Source organism: Thermobia domestica, chromosome 2 (genome assembly GCF_964235325.1).
Source record: "Thermobia domestica chromosome 2, izTheDome1.hap1.1, whole genome shotgun sequence".
Lineage (NCBI taxonomy): Eukaryota > Metazoa > Arthropoda > Insecta > Zygentoma > Lepismatidae > Thermobia > Thermobia domestica.
In genome coordinates this window covers 19586409-19603071 of record NC_137455.1, presented here as the reverse complement: position 1 = coordinate 19603071, position 16663 = coordinate 19586409, and the positions used below count along the sequence as shown (strand labels likewise).

The 16663-nt window shown below is 34.5% G+C and overlaps 1 protein-coding gene across 38 annotated transcripts in view; it reads left to right on the top strand.

The window, feature by feature from the left end:
- Nucleotides 1-16663, top strand: part of shot (dystonin-like protein short stop) — a 620212-nt gene that overhangs the window by 467531 nt on the left and 136018 nt on the right. For all 38 annotated transcript variants that reach the window (XM_081739920.1, XM_081739887.1, XM_081739913.1 and 35 more), the window contains 8 exons: nucleotides 380-526; nucleotides 3980-4203; nucleotides 6306-6504; nucleotides 7844-8206; nucleotides 9688-9911; nucleotides 10743-10943; nucleotides 12685-12988; nucleotides 15795-16001. In XM_081739920.1, coding sequence (XP_081596046.1) covers nucleotides 380-526; nucleotides 3980-4203; nucleotides 6306-6504; nucleotides 7844-8206; nucleotides 9688-9911; nucleotides 10743-10943; nucleotides 12685-12988; nucleotides 15795-16001 — 1869 coding nt within the window. The remainder of the gene's footprint in view (nucleotides 1-379; nucleotides 527-3979; nucleotides 4204-6305; nucleotides 6505-7843; nucleotides 8207-9687; nucleotides 9912-10742; nucleotides 10944-12684; nucleotides 12989-15794; nucleotides 16002-16663) is intronic.

The window sequence follows — 16663 nt, the reverse complement described above, 5'->3', positions numbered from 1 at the left end:
AAGTAAAATATGAAAAAGGAAGGGATTTAAACAGTAATTAATAAAATTCACTCAAATTAAGAAATCGTTTATGCACATAATTGATGTCTTTTCTTTCTTTCTGTTAGTATGCATAAGAATATTCACTTTTTCCATCAGAAGAAAAAAACACATCAACAAGAGTTCCAATTGTCTAGTTGTATATTAGAATGTCACACACACACTACTTCAACACATGATTTTTTTTTTTTTTTTCTTAAGAAATGTTCAATAGATGACTACAAAGTTTGCAAATTATCTGATTAATTGCTAAATAAATTATCATGTTTCTCTTTTTACGTTGAAAAATACAGTTTAGTTACTTTTAATTGTTGTTGGTGCTTTTTTCCTCATTAAATAGCAAGCGGTCGAAGAGAAATACAGGCACTGTGATGATACAATCTCGAAATTGCTCGCGTGGATTTCAGAAATTGAAGAGAAGTTGGCGTCGCAAGAAATTGTTAAAGAAGATGCTGATGGTTTGAAGAATCAGATCAACGTGATGAAGGTAACGTTGGAAATATTTTTATTTCTTTGCACAAGTCTTGCCAAAGAACTGTCGATTACTTCTCTTTGAAATGTCTATTTTTATCCATAAATGGAATTAAATAAAATGAAAATGAATTTTTTGTGTAGCCAATTCGGATATTTATTTCCAGTCAAGGTATTAAAAATGTCCTGTGAATGGGTTTAGAGAATATAATCTTTTAAAGGGACACTTTTGTTAGCAAAATCTTGTATTTATTTCACATCTAGCTTGACACACGCAATCTACAGCCCATTTTCGAAACTGTAAGTACAGGAGAAATATTAAGATTTATAGAAATAACGTAGAAAATATTATAAAATAACCATTTGTTACTTCCATAATTATTTAATTCAAAATATATATATATATATTGAATCGAAATACAAAGATTTTTTCGTGCCACAAACTACTTGTCTGAAAGCAAAGAAAGACCAGGAAACTAAAAGCAATACTAGAATCACAAAGCGCCTGGTTCATGTATCAAGTATTCTTTGTTTTGAATATTTTGACGGGAGAATGATCAGGGCTAGGGTTTCAGCTTGTTTTGAAACTTCTTTGTATCGTTCTTGTGTACCAGTATACCATAACGAATACTGAAGTTTTAAACTTAGAAACTATCTCAGCAAGAACACACAGCTACAATAATTAGTTTGATTGTAGTGTCATTACGAAACACCAACGTGATGTAGATGAATGTCATACGACCCTACAAAGTTAGTATGAGTAAATGAAAATGACAGATAATATAATCGCTACGTGTCATCGAAGATGTGCGTTCAGAATCTGATGCAGTCAAGTAATGCCTCCAAAAATATTTTTTAATGCTTATTTTAAATCAGTTACTTTAAGGCATGCAGTATTGAATTGAAAGTTACTGCTAAACAGTAAAGATCTCTTTCGGGTATGAAGGTTAATTAATGTATTTTATGCCTGTTTAATATCGTCTAGAAAATAAAGAGCGTTTTGACATGATTAAATAGAATAGGAGATATCAGCACAAAAGTTCACTTTCAATACCATATGACCTTACTCTACTTTTCTATGTACACTCTGTAAAGAAAAAATAGCGACACCTCAATTCTCAAACTAACTTACACAGAAAACCATAGTTGCAGCCCATTAGAAGAGGAATAGAAGGAAATGAAGAGTGGGATAATTCATTTGCGTCATCTGTGACACCTGTGGTGTAGGACATCGCTTGTCAATTGTTTGTGTATCAGTACTATTTTCGATAGATGGCACTGAGTGCGTCTCGTAAATTATTGTAGTAAGAATTCTGCATTGCATTTGTGATGTGTAGGCTGAGGTAAATAGCATTTTATGATTGTTCTTTGCTTTCTCATTGTTTGGACAGTGTGTCAAGTGGTGCAGTGTTGTTTGTATGTGATATTGTTGCTACATGTGGACTGTAAACAAATAAGATGGGTAAGAAATGTGAGTTGTGGCAAATCTCTAAAGGAATAGATGGAATTCTGAAAATCCTTCATTCTACGGCAGGAAGAGTAATTCAGAAGTGGAAACAGCATAACAAATCGTCCCTTCGTCAACAGTGTGAAAGAAAAAACAAAGCATCACCCAGAGCAGACTGCTAAATAAAATCAATTGCACCGCAGATTTAATGAGTGATTTCCCCAAAAATCGCTTTTGTAGTTTGACATGATCTTGGAACTGCAGTTACTTGTACAACTGTATTGTCTTGACTGTATGAAGAGGATATTATAAAGAAAAACCGCGTAGAAAGTCGAAACTGACAAAACACAGAGGACTTCAACATGTAGTTTTGTGAGTCGATATGCAACTTGGACTTATGACAACTGAAAGCATGTCGTTTTCTTCATTGAAAAGAAGTTTAGAATAGTGGGAAACGATAGTGGTGTGAAGTTGTGGATACGAACAAGCAAGGAACTTGACAAGGATTTTGTTTAAGAGATTCAAATATTCAGTTACTGAGTGATGATATGGGCATGGTTCACCGTTAAAGACGTCAGAACGACGGATATATGTGAAGGATCGTTTGATGCACGAAAATATCTTCAAATTCTGGTACGTAAAGTTCTTACAACAGCTAAAGATGACTTTTCTGAAGAAAATATGGACTACTTCCTTTCCCAGGACGATAATGCTTCATGTCACCGAGCCAAAATTGTTAATACGTGGTTCAAGAATATGACTATTTAGAGACTCGTGTGGCCTACAAACTCACCCGACATGAATCCAGTTGAAAATTTGTGGATCAATATGAGTAGAAATTTCAATAGACAACTATCTCAAATAGAATGGAATTCAAGGAACAGATAATGCGGGTGTTATTCCGTGATATCGAGGTTGCATTTTGCAATAGCTTTGTTACCAATGCGGGAAGCCCATGGTGCACATACAAAATACTAGTTTGGTGTATCGTACTTCTCGATGTTTGCACACAATATGTCTTACCCTAAAGAAATTCCATTTCTTGTTTTCTGCTATTGTTGTTGATCTTTTTCAGTTCTATGAATTACTCTTCTTACAAACGATTTTGCTCAAAACACACATAGATACTTATATATGCATATAAATTCACTAAATTCATGTCAAAAGCCTGAAATTCTGGCGCAAGTATTAAGAATGAACTGCTCATTAGGAATCTGCATTGTAATATTGTCAGGAATTCATGTAAAAATTCATATTGATTAAAGTATGTTGAGAAAACCATATTAGAGCAAGTGTCGCTATTTTTTCTTTACAGAGTGTAATCGCCATAGTTGTCAAGACACTTGTTATAACGTGGGACCAGTTTTCAATGTCCATGTCATACTTAACTGTCACAAAAGATTTGAGCCAGACTGCCACGGCTTCATGTAGGAGCGATCGTGAAATTTGTGGAAAAGATTCGTGTAACATACTTAAAATGAAATATCGGTTTTCCTGAATTTTTTCGACTTTTTCCTTCAGTTCTTCCGTAATAACTGATGTCCTCCCACTCCGATCTTCATCATGCACACTTGTCCTTCCTTGATTAAACATAATACAACATTTCCTCACTGATGACTCGTTCATTGCACTATCACCATAAACATTCTTTATTTCCCTATAAATTTCAGTGGGCTTAACTTTTTGCGCGTTCAGAAAACGAATGACACTCCGTACTTCACATTTGGCGAGATTTTCTATTAGCGCCGTCATTTTGAATCGTTGCTTAAAACAAGTTGCGTGATCGCTCAGCATTGAGACATGGCTCTCACTGAGGTGAAGGAAGGTGCTAACTGCGTACACGCAATCGCATTGGTGAGAGATCGGCGCCGCGCACGATGCGCAATCGTTCTTTACGTTCTGGACGGCCCTCCTAACATTTTATACTAACTTTGCTGCTAAATGTTATATATATATATATATATATATATATATATATATATATTCTTATCTATAGTCACTTCATTCTATTTACTACTGTAGATACTGAAAGATGACCTCGAAGAACATTCCCGTCCTGTTGCAACATGTCTAGATCAAGTACGCCAAGTGGTAGCTCAGGGAGCAGACGTTCTGTCCAGCGACGAAGTAGCTCAGTTGGAGAAGAACGCCAAGAATCTGAAGACACGCTACGACAGAGCTGTAGATAGAGCAGACAAATTCCTCAGACGATTGACATCTGCTCGCGATGAACTCAATAAATTCAGGTTTGTGGTTTCTTTTATTTTAATATTATTAGTATTCTTATTATTAGGTCTTCATAATCGTTCTTTTTTTTTTATTTTTCATTTTTCAGTGTAGCTATAATTCTGTAATCTTTGTTTAAAAAATAAGATGAAATAGTAATTTTTAACAAAAAAATTCCAACACAAATATTAGAAATCTCATCTGATAAAAGGAGTTATGCTTGAGCTATGGATTCACATCAATAATTTGTTTCATTATCTGAAAGTAAGCGACGTAAAATATGATAATTTGTTGTCATGTGATCACTATAGGGTATAATTCATAATGGAAAGAATATAGAATATTTAACGATAAATGCATTTAATTAAGGTTGTTAACTCTGAAGACATTAAAATTCCCTTTAGTTGTAATGTAGCGAGAAAGTAAAGTTATTATTTTAATGTTACATTCTGGATTGTAATTTTTCTTGCTTAATAAAAACTAATAATTCTATTTATAATTTTAATATTATAAACCACACATTAATTATCTGGAACATTTTTGTACTCATATCAGTAGGTAATAACAGTAGCGGCAATTGGACGGTAAAAGTGGGGGGGGGGCAAGACATGATCTGAATATTTGTATATCAATGTCAGTTTTCCTGGTTGTTTCTGACACTTTGTTTGACGAAAGGTTGTATAACTAATAGGATACTAGATTTTTTAGTTAAAATATCGTATATCGTATTTCATATTTTATTAAGTAAATTGACAAGAGCAACACTAGTAGGTACTAGCCCTTTGTACTCTTAAACGACGAAGATGTAAGAAGAGATTTGGTTCCTTGCTAATGAACATTTTAAAATTCTGTCTGGAAAATTGTGTGATCAGATTATTTAATAACAAATTTGCGAATCAAATTAATAAAAAGGATAATATTAATCATAGTAATGAATAATGAGGCTTGTTTTGTAAAAGTTATATTGAAACTGGGGATTAATGAACAACTTAAATTTTTAATTCCACACATACCATTAAATATATATTTTATTATTCTTAGAAAATGAAAGACAGTAACTACTACAAGCATATGCTACAATATTTAAAGAAATACGCAGTTGAATATTAATTATTTTGAATTGCAATTAAAACGCAATTCCTGTAGCTTTCTTAACTCCACGGAAAGACAAATAACCAATACGTACTCACGCAACGGCAAATATTATATGCAACCATTTTTTCTATGAACCAGTAATACGTACAAAAACTTTGTATTTCCAAATGAAACTATGTACATTAAGGGGTCACTTCAAAAAAAGTGAGGGGGCAACAGCCCCCTCTTAATATTTAAACTGAAGAGATCAGTAAAATCAACATGTTAAAGTTCTTCATTTGATTGCGGAGTGATTTTGTTTTTTTTCAGTACGGTTTGAGGATAATTTTACAATTACAGTTAACTATATATAAAAATTTAGTTTGAAAATATGAATACTTAAAGTGTCTAATATTAACCGGAAACGTCCCTTTGGAAATTTGAGTTTTTTGCGGTGGTGTTGATTTCGTCCTCGAATCACCTAATGAACGTGCAAGTGAAGAATGAATGTGCGTACGCGAAGTAAAGTTTCTCAACAGAAGTGTACATTTCTTCTTAGAATATTTTCATATTTAAACTATAGCGGAGCTCCTTCGTGACTAAGCGTTTGTTACATGTGCGCCTTTAGCGTGGTAGACCGGGGGTTCGATTCCCGCCGGGAACTTACAAGGTTCGGACTCGACGTTAAGCAGTAGGTCCACGTCTCATATAGCCTTGCTGCTGATAGGGACGTTCAACTCAAAATCAACTCGGCTAAACTATAACGTATAGTTAGGTTAACTTGCATTAGCTTCACCTAACCTAATAAATCTTATTTCATTTTACTCCTTTTTACATGCAAAGAGATTGTATTAGGTTAAATGCTTCGAAAACACACCCGTTGACCAAGATAATTGCTAAATATTGTTATTAGTATTTCGAATAATAACATGTTTTATCATGTAAAAATTGGTACATCTTGTATAGATTTACAACCTTGTATATGTTTCATTGATATATTTCTAATGCAAGCCTTGAACTTATTTTTTTTTTATATATATATATATAGAAATGAGCTGGTCACTTTCTGTAATTGGATGGAGAAGGCAAGGAATACATTGGAAGATAAGGAACGATCACTTTCCAACTTGAATCGTCTGCATGTCAATGCTGAAAGTACAAAAGATTTTGTGAGTGATGTGATTGCCCACCAAGCCGATTTACGTTTCATCGCTATGGCGGCACAGAAGTTTGTTGACGAATCCAAAGTAAGTTCTATAAATATTTAGACATGAATAAATTTTAATGGCAATTTTCTATAGTAGTAAGTGTATAGCCTTTTGTCTTAATATGATAGCGACGTGCGTTTTAAAAATAAGTGGTAATGATGTTTTTAAAGTTTGGCATATAAAATTGTATAGTCAAATAATACAATGTTTTTCAAAATTTAACCTTGGTAAATGCAAATGATTTATTTTTTTCTACTGTTATTCATATATATTTTAACTATATAATGACATTTTCCTTCTTTGTCGGGTATTTTAATCTTCCAAGAAAAACTACTTCAGTTAACGTACGAGTAGCTGCCACCACTTGTTCATTGTGTCTCCCTCACGTATTGAACAAAATTAGAATGTAATTAAATTAGAAATAAGCACTTATTTCAGTTTTTCCCTAGGGGTCCGTAGTGGCGGAGTTGTTTGAAAATATGAAAATATGAGGGCGTACCGTTGATCCATAGTATCGGGAGCTTTGTTTCAAACCATGGGACTTTTTCAGTATAGTCCCACTTCTTTTTTCATTGAGTCACTCACAATGTGTTTCTGTACGTTTCAAGGTATATATATCCAATTTTTATTATATTCTGGTCCTGATATCGTTCTCCATAAAAGAAAATTAAGGAAGTAAATAAGGAACACTTTGTCTCATTTTCGTATTCGGTAAACAAAAACATGACCTTATGTGTAGTAAAATAAGGTATACATTAATTTGGAAGCACGTAATGAAAGAATGAATAGACGAGATTCAGTTTGTGTAGTTCATTGGTTTGCGTCCGCAGTCTTCATTCGATTCCCGACAAAGGCAAAATTTTTCGGTAGTGATTTAAAATTTCTTGAGATAAGAGGTAGCGAACTTCAGTCTAGAAAGCCAGAAATGGGAGTCTATGGCATGACCACACGTCACGCAATTGAATATGTTTCATTTGGGCCATGATCGTTCGTAGCCTATAGTAATAGGTAGTTTTTGATCGATAATACTTTAGATTCATATCTGATATATGGCACATATAGTCGCGGTGGGATAGTCGGTAAGGCGTCTGTCAACCAAGTGAACGTTTTTGGTTCGATTACCAGTGGGGAAGGAATTTATTTATTCAGCTCAGGACTTCTCCCCAGAATCAATCCAATGGGTACTTGAAGAAACCTGAAAGGCAAAAGCATGGTGTTAGCCATATTACCACCTCTAAATGTCGAGCTCATGAAAACCTTCCGTTGAAACGACTCACGGGTCCCATTGAATCATTCCGAATGGGGAGAGGGTACCTTTATGTGTTGTTTTTTATTTTGTGGAGTTCGCGGTTTTAAATCGGAGTTTGTTTCCTTTTAGGATTACCTTTCTTCTCTGAATGATTTCCGCACAAGTCTGCCTCAAAGATTATCGCACATTGAACCCAAGGAGTCTATTGTGAAGCAAGAAGTGTCTTCCGTGAGTACTGCCTACCAGGATCTGCTAGCTCGTGCCAATAAGCTGTCTGACCGTCTCTCTGGCGTAGGAAACAAGCAGAAAGACTACAAGGATGCATTGGAGAAAGCAAGATCGTGGTTGAAAGAAGTGGAGCCACGAGCCAATAAAGTGTTGTCAGAGTCCATTGGCGCCGAACCGAAGATTGTAGAAGAGCAGCTGAATCGAGCTAAAGCACTAAACAACGAATTCTTTGCTCAGAGTAGATTGATTGATAATGCTAAACAGGTAAGACTACACAATAAGTTAATTGATTATTAAGAATTTAGTGAATTGACTCTTCTTTTGGCAATTCTCTGACATATTCCTTCCAGCTATGCTAAACTAGGTCTGTAGTAGCATTGCTACTAGTAGTAATAATTTTCGATTCTAAATGCTTGTGTGATTAAATTTTGAATCCAGATTGAATGTGTGTGCATGTAATTACGATTTTCTTAAGATCCATAGACATATTTTCAACTTTGAGAAAAACTACACTAGAAGCTACAGTCTTAAAATATTATGCAGTTTTTTTTTTTTTTTTTTTTTTTTTTTTTTTGAAGTAGTTAAAAAATTAATAAATTTTAATATGTAGAGTTACCATCGGTGGTACTATAAATTTGATCTGCGGCCTTATCGGCCAGAAATTCAGCTGTGAAAAGTTCCTTACAAAAAAAGAAAAGAAAATTATTTGTTTCATTAACAATCTACCGGAATGAAAAACGAGAAAAACCGTAAAATTTAACTTACTCTGCCTTGTAGTTAAAGGCGGCTGAGAGCGGTGGTAAATCCAAGTGGAAGACAATGGAAAGAAAACACTAAAAACTCACTATCACGAAGTTATTCACAGTTATCTGCTTGAGTATTAGGTTAATAATTTGTAACATTATTTAGTTGGGACGTTTTGGAGCTTGGAAATTTTTTAACTACTCTGTATGAGAATATAATAGCAACAGTTTTACTGCAACCAGACCGCTAATTGTCAAAACAAGATGGAAGTAATGTAAAAAGTTCTACAAATGTAGTTCATACAATAATTTATTATTGTGTGTGTATATATATAGGGTATTACAAAAATGTCTGTCAATATTTTGAGAACAGATTCCTCCCATCAAAATAAGAAAAAAAATCATATGGACCTAGGCTCAAAAGTGGATAGTTTCGGAGTTAGAGGATGTCGAAAACATGAAACAAGTGAACTTTGAAAGTTCATAGCTTCACTACTATGGAACCTGTCGTAGTTGGGTCAAGACATCACTGAGGAACTGGTATGTGAACTATCCAAATATCCATGTTTAAAAATGCTTCAGTACTTGCACACCAATTTTTAGAGAGATGGAGAGTGATCAGGTACTCCTAAAGAGTCTCTAAAAATGATTTTGTAAGTACCGGAGGTTCTGAAAGATGGATATTTGGATAGTTCACATACTAGTTCCTCAATGATGTCTTGACCCGACTACGATCGGTCCTATAGTAGCGGTACTATTGACCTTTGAAGTTCACTTGTTTCATGTTTTCGGCAAATATTGTGACAATTTTTTTTGTAACACCCTGTATAAAACAAGTAATGGAGTAGCATTTGACATGAGATTTCTTAGAACAAACATGTATCAAGTTAACAGCAATGTTAATTTACAATGAGTGTTATTTAGAATAAAATGAAGTTAGAACAAATTTTGATATTCGCCTATGCAACAATTCATAATACTGTTTTATTTATTTATTTTCAGTGTACAGCTGTTCTTGTTCACTCACTTGAAGGAGAACTTACACCTGCAGAACGCAACGCACTTGAATCTCCAGTTCGTGAACTCGATGATAAATACCGCCAACTTCTGGAAGCACTGGCCGAGAAATGTCAAGCTTTGGATACAGCTCTTGTCCAAAGTCAGGGTGTACAAGATGCTCTTGACAGTTTGGTCAGTTGGTTGAACAATGCAGAGAACCAACTCAAGTAAGTATATATATTATTACGTTTGAAGTATTACTAATAATTGTAAAATGGGAGGGGAGGAGAAAAAAAGGAAATCAACAAATTTACAAAATGCCCCTACATGCAGAAAAAGTGATTTTTGGACGTCTGTGTGTCCGTTTCTTCGTCTCAATGTAAGTACACTCGTCTAGAGGCTCTACCGAGCAACGTATCGAAATCAAATTTTAAATCCCAGGTTTTCTTTCGTAAGATTCTGTAGGGTAGAATTTTTTCTCACGTTCAAAGATAAGAGTAGTTTACAGGAAGGTGAAAATAAGAAATTTTGAAATTTTCGAAAACTCTTTTTATTAATTTTGTTTATATTTCAGAGGTTAGTAATTCATGTGGTATAAGTCATTTTTCTAGGGAATAATCCAGAAGAGGTAGCTTACTTTTGGGGCATAGTTTAACCTGAAATGATTTTTCGTTATATAGTGAAAACCATGAGATGTGATTAAAGTAGTAATATGTGTTCATGTAAATAAGTCGCTGACGAAGGTGGAGGTTTCCGTTTGAACATACCAGCATTAATAAATATGTAGACACATTCGTAAATTTAATTTAAGAGCAAAATATTCGTAGGAAATGAAATTACACAAGAAAAAGTTCCATTCAGATCTTTCAAAATATAATTATTCTTATTTATTATTTTGCTTGGTATATTCAGTGCTTTTTTAAAAAAATAACTATTTGTGTGCCATCCTTCTAGTTCTTGAATATTCTATTTTTAAAATGTAGAATCTTGAATTCTCTTCTAAAACTGGATTGTACTGTGTTCTTAACCATATTATACGGAAATATTTTTTGTTACAGGGCTATTATGCGACCTGCTAGTCTGAATAGAGAGCGTTTAGAAGAGCAATTGAGGGACCACCGACTCTTACAAGCTGATATTGACAGTCACAGACCAAGTGTTGACAGCGTCACTCAAGCCGCACAGGAACTGATGGCCACAGCTAGCAATCCACGTCTTGCCAAAAAGATTGAAACTAAATTGAAAGAAGTAACATCAAGGTGAATACTATGGATTTTTTTTTCTGGAATAGTGTAGGAAAATAACCCTATTTTATAAGTTTAAATGATATACTGAATTCGCTTTTACAGAATTACCTCAGGGAACCGAACGCCCCAGAGCTTGTACAATTTAGAATTCGAACAAAAAATTCAAGCAAATTTTGCCCCGGAATCCGAACATTGCTTTGGAACTCGAACGACTAGTACATTGTGCATATGTTTCTTCAGCGCTCGAGCCAAGCGTACGCTTTGTCGTTTAGTTTGTTATCGAAGGCTATAGCGAAAGCAACTCGTGCAACTTTTCGCTGCTATTTTTATTCTTAGGTGTAGATTGTGTTGTTTTTGGTATGTATATAATATGGCGAATACAAGTTTTATACATAACTTGTTGTATTCGCCATGTGTCTTAAGAAGTGTATCTAATTCAGTGTATTTAGTGGCAAAGTTATTTTGAAAGTTCGAGTTTGTGTGACCCTAGAGCGAATCGATTCAGTTTTTATTATTTTAAAAGCAAAAAATTGTTTTCGAACTCGAACAACCCTGGAACAAGATAAGTTCTAATCTCAAGATATCCAACATATCTGTGTAACTCCAAAGCTAGTTGTACTCAATGCTTAAAATCTAGGTATGTGTATATATAGTTATTTTTGAGCGTAAAATTGTCTGAGTTGGATTGCATTTAGAAGGATTGTGCAGGAACGAAGAACACGATAAAATAATATCAACATTTCGTCGTGTTCATCTAAAAATGGCTATAGAAAGATTTTGTATTCCAAATAGATGAATGTTAGAGCATATTTAAAAAGAAGAATCATTTGTTGGCATTTGTTTCCTGAGGCACTTAGCTATGAAAATCTTAAAATCTCGTAGAAGTCTAAGGCGCTCGTTAATCCTCCCACTTTTTAATTTTAGTCTAAATATAGCAGAAATCAAGCAAGAATATTACAATTTGTTACTTATGTCTATAAATAGTGGCGGAACTCTTAAGCTTGGAGGATTGGATTTAAGAGAATTGTGTAGGAACGATAATCAGGACGAATACTATCAAATTTCAAAATTTCGTCGTATTAATCTAAAAATGGCTACAGAAAGGTGTCTTTTATATACCAAATAGGTGGATATTATAACATCTTGGAAACAAAGAATCATCTGTTGTACTGTGGCACTCAGTTTTGAAAATTTTAAAAACTCTTGCAATTGTAAGGCGCTCGTTAGTCCCGTTTCAGTTTTTACTTAGCTCAAGGTGAATGTAAAACAGCCTTCTGGCAGTGCTGGCTCTTGAGTGAAGACACATGGGAGAAAAATCACTTTAAACTAGGGAAGGGGGGAGGCACTTTCCTAATGTAACTCTTGTAAACGACAATTAGAACAGAGCTTCTTTCGTGGCTAAGCGGTTAGCATACGCACCTTTGGATGGGAGACCCGGGTTCGATTCCCAATGGTAGCTCATGTGGTTTGGATTCCACGTTAATCAGTAGGTCCACGTCTCACGTAGCCTCGCTGCTGAAAGGGGCGTTAAACTTAAAATCAACTCAACTCGAAAATTATAACATTAGGTAACTTTTCCTCCTTTGTTTGAAGCGATAAAAGCTTAATTTTTACTAATGTGATTTCCGTCAAGAACCGCCACTATTTCTAGCTACCTCATGCTGTTTTATTTATTTATTTATTTATTTATTTATTTATTTATTTATTTATTTATTTATTTATTTATTTATGGCTTTCCTTTCATTATTTGTAGATTCGAGAAGTTACTAGAGAAGACAGTGAAGCGAGGCGAATTCCTGGAAGAAGTATACATCTCCTTGGAAACTTTTAACGGTTCTGCCACCAAGTTCGAACAGTGGTACATTGAGGTGACTGAAGTCATTGAATCTCGAGATGTTCTGAAACTAGAGATTGAGGAGTATGGAGCTAAGATTGATGATATCGTCAGGAAGCGGGATCAAAAGAGAGATGAGTTTGAGGAAATTGTCCGTTGTGGCAAAGGTTTAATCGCCAAGAAGGATGTTACAGACACTGTGCCAGTAAGGGATAGAGTGAAGGTAATTATTGTTCGCAGTTAGTTACAGAACGCATAGAGTTCAAGTTTGTAATTACATTCACGTATTCTTTTCAGTCATGTTACTGTATAGTGAGGCAAATCATACATACATTATTGCAATAAACGCTTCGAATACAGTTATGTAGACTGATCACTCCTTCATTCTTCCACACACGAAGAACCTGTTTCTGTTCACTACTTTGTATGCTGTTATTTATCAATCAACAAAACCCATGCACTTAGTACACTGGCCACCGTAATGCAGTATCACGATACGATCCACGAAAGACGTCTGGGTTTTTTCCTATTTTCTCTTTTAGGAAAATGGAAAATTAAGTTCAGCACACTTTCTCAATTTAGGAAAATTGGAAATTAAGTTCAGCACACTTTCTCAATTTGGGAAAATTGGAAATTAAGTTCAGCATACTGTCTCAATTTAGGAAAATTAGCAATTAAGTTCAGTAAACTTTCTCAGTTTTGGAAAATTGGAAATTAAGTTCAGCACACTTTCTCAATTTAGGAAAAAAATGGCAAATTAAGTTCAGCACACTTTCTCAATATATGTTTGTTAGATAGAGATTTCTTCTAGATATTTCTATACATATTCTTCCATAACAGACAACAATAATGCTCTCTACGAACATAAGGCGAGAACTACTGTGGTGGGTTCTACAGTGGGCAGAATTATGCGGATTTCAACTCTGGTATAAATAGTATTAGAATGTTGCTTATTTCTCTGTAAGTCTCATTGATATAATGAATAATTAATAACAATACTAATTGTTCTTTGCTTGTAGGTGTATGTTACTATTATGATTATTATTTAAAAAAAAGTAGATATCGTTACTACATTACAACAAATGACCAGCATCTAATAAAAAACTGAAATAAAAGTTACTTATTACAACACAAAGTAAAAGCTTCTTTATGGTATACAAATTGTCCACTATTAAGCATTTGAGGTAAACTATTGTTTATTTAGGAAGTTTTGAGGAGTACTAACATAATTTTCTGTAAGACTATAGTTTAGTAGGAATAAGAAAAAATCACGAATAGTTAAAATAATGAAAAGAGAAACCTGAATTCAAAATTAATGATTTGGTAAAGAAAACAAAATGTAAAAGGACAAATTGTCCATCATTGGATGTTCCAATATTAAGGGTCTCAAACGTTCATCACTGCAGAAACAAAATCTTCATTGGCTTCTGTCCAGTTAATTCAGAGTTGTTATCCATCTCCCTAAAATCCTCCTGTGTGCTGTCATCCCATCTTCTTGTTCTACGCTGCTCAGCTTCAGCTACGCTACCCAGCTTCTCAAACAGAACTCGACATCTCACGTGTACTCGCCAACACGGGCGACCTGTCAAGCATATTATATATAGGCTGTTAATGAAGTACTGACATAGTATTGAACGTATATTTACAATCACATTATAAGCCTTCAATATAATCTCCTGCGTTGTCCTTGCAATGTTTCTCAAATCCCTGGCAACCGTCGCATGCCGTTGGCGAAGCTTTTTTTATTGATCGGTACTTTCTAATAATAGAATATCGCCCGAAGAGAAGGCGCCAATTTTGAGAGACTTTTGTTTACTAAAATTCCTTTATATATTTACTCTGCCCAAGTGCTCCATCCATCCGTCCGAGAGACAAAATATCTGAAGATCTACTTGAAGGATCACCACCAAATCGGATCAGAATGTAGAACGTCAGTAATGAAGTTTGTTGATGGAGGTTATATCCAAACCGGAAATAGTAGAAATCAACCACTTCCGGCTTTTATGTTGTTCACTATATAGCAAAAACGGGCAGAGATAGCGAAGCGTTTTTCTGCAATCGATTAAACGTCCCAAGAATACATTTAATCTCCATTCTTAATTCTTTTTTGAAACCGGAAGTGACAGAAATCCATTACAACTTCCGGCTTCAATATTAATCTGCATAAAGCTAAAATAAGAGAGAGAGCGAGAAACAATTTTTTGGAATCGATTTTGAGTTTTAAGAATAGGTACCATCTTCTCTTGTAACCCTCTATTTCAAACTGGAAGTGGCAGAAATAAAGTAGTTTCGGTTTTAAAAGTTGATCACCAAAGAATAAAAGCAGTAATAGAAAACGTGTTGAGCGCCCCAAGAATATAATCCGACTCCACTCTAACTTCTCTGCTGAAACCAGAAGTGGCAGAAATCAATCACTTTCGGTTTTCCACGTTGATCTCTGTAGAATAAAAAGTGTAATAAGTTGCGGAAAATTGAATCAATTTCTCTGGATTCAATTTAGCGCCCCAAGAATGCATTCCATCTCCATTCTAATATCTCTTATTAAAACTGAAAGTGGCAGAAATCAACCACTTCCGCTTTTAACGTTGATCGCTATAAAATTTAAATGGTAATGGATAGCGATAAGTGGTTTCCTGAAATCAATTAAGCGTCTCAAGAACATATTTCATCTCCACTCTAATTTCTCTTCTAAAATTACTACCACTTCCAGTTTCAGTATTAAGAAAATATCACGTCATACAAACCAAACTCCTTCACGTGGTATACACGTGACACTGCTTTTTTTTTTTTTTTTTTTTTTTTGTTATTCTAAGACTAAAATCTATTTGTTTAACTTGATATTACATTAAGTATTCATAGTATGTAGTAGAAAGCAAAGAGTAGAATTTAATTTAATAAATTAATATCTCTTGCTAATCGCATAAGTTTCTTGTGTAATAATTAAACATTAATTCTCAAACAAACACACAAAATCACCCTTATCGTATTTGGTTGTATGTATTATTTATGGTGTAATTATTTGTCTGCAGTCGCTGGAGAACCAATGGAAGGATCTAAACAGCCTTCTGGATGAGAAACAGAAACTAAGCAAAGCTCGCTCCGAACAGCTGGTTGCTTACGAGAGACTTCGAGACCAAGTTCTTGAGTGGCTTTCTAAGATGGAATCCGTGGTTACTCATCTACAGCCTGTGGCAATTGAACTTGAAACTATCAAGAGACAAAACGACGAACTCAAGGTAAGTCTGTATTGAGTAATTAGATCCCTAAACTATAAAATCAGACCACTTTTTGTCAAATATTTATTATTACTTCTCCGTGAATATAGATCCGTATTGAGTTCAGAGAAACATGACGCTAACGAAAGGCAACTGTTAGCTGTTTGTTCCTAGAAACTTTGGGTCATACTTAGAGAGCTCTTTTTCCAAGAATTCTGAAAAACCTGTTCACCCCTCTAAACCTTCCGCTAACTAGTCTCCGCGACACGTGGTAGAGATTTATGATCCCCTCTGGCTAAAAACCAATGTTACCTCGATTCCTTTTCCTTCTTTCCTTTTTCGTAGTTGATTTTTTTTTTTTATAATTTTTGTTGTTGTTAATTGAAAATAGGAAGGAAAGCTTTCTCCTTATTTTGCCGGATTTTTAACTACACAAGTGGATCGGAGGTACGGCAACACTGAGAGCAGTGACAGCTTACACGCTCGCGAGGACTAACCGAGGGTTGGAGGGGAGGGGGGTGAAAAGAAGCAGTGGTTGGGGAAAGAGCCCTTTAAAGCTGTCCCGATGTATAGATAGCCTATGATTCTTCGTCTATTTCACGATAAAAATATTATTATTATTATTATTATTATTATTATTATTATTATTATTATTATTATTATTATTATTATTATTATTATTA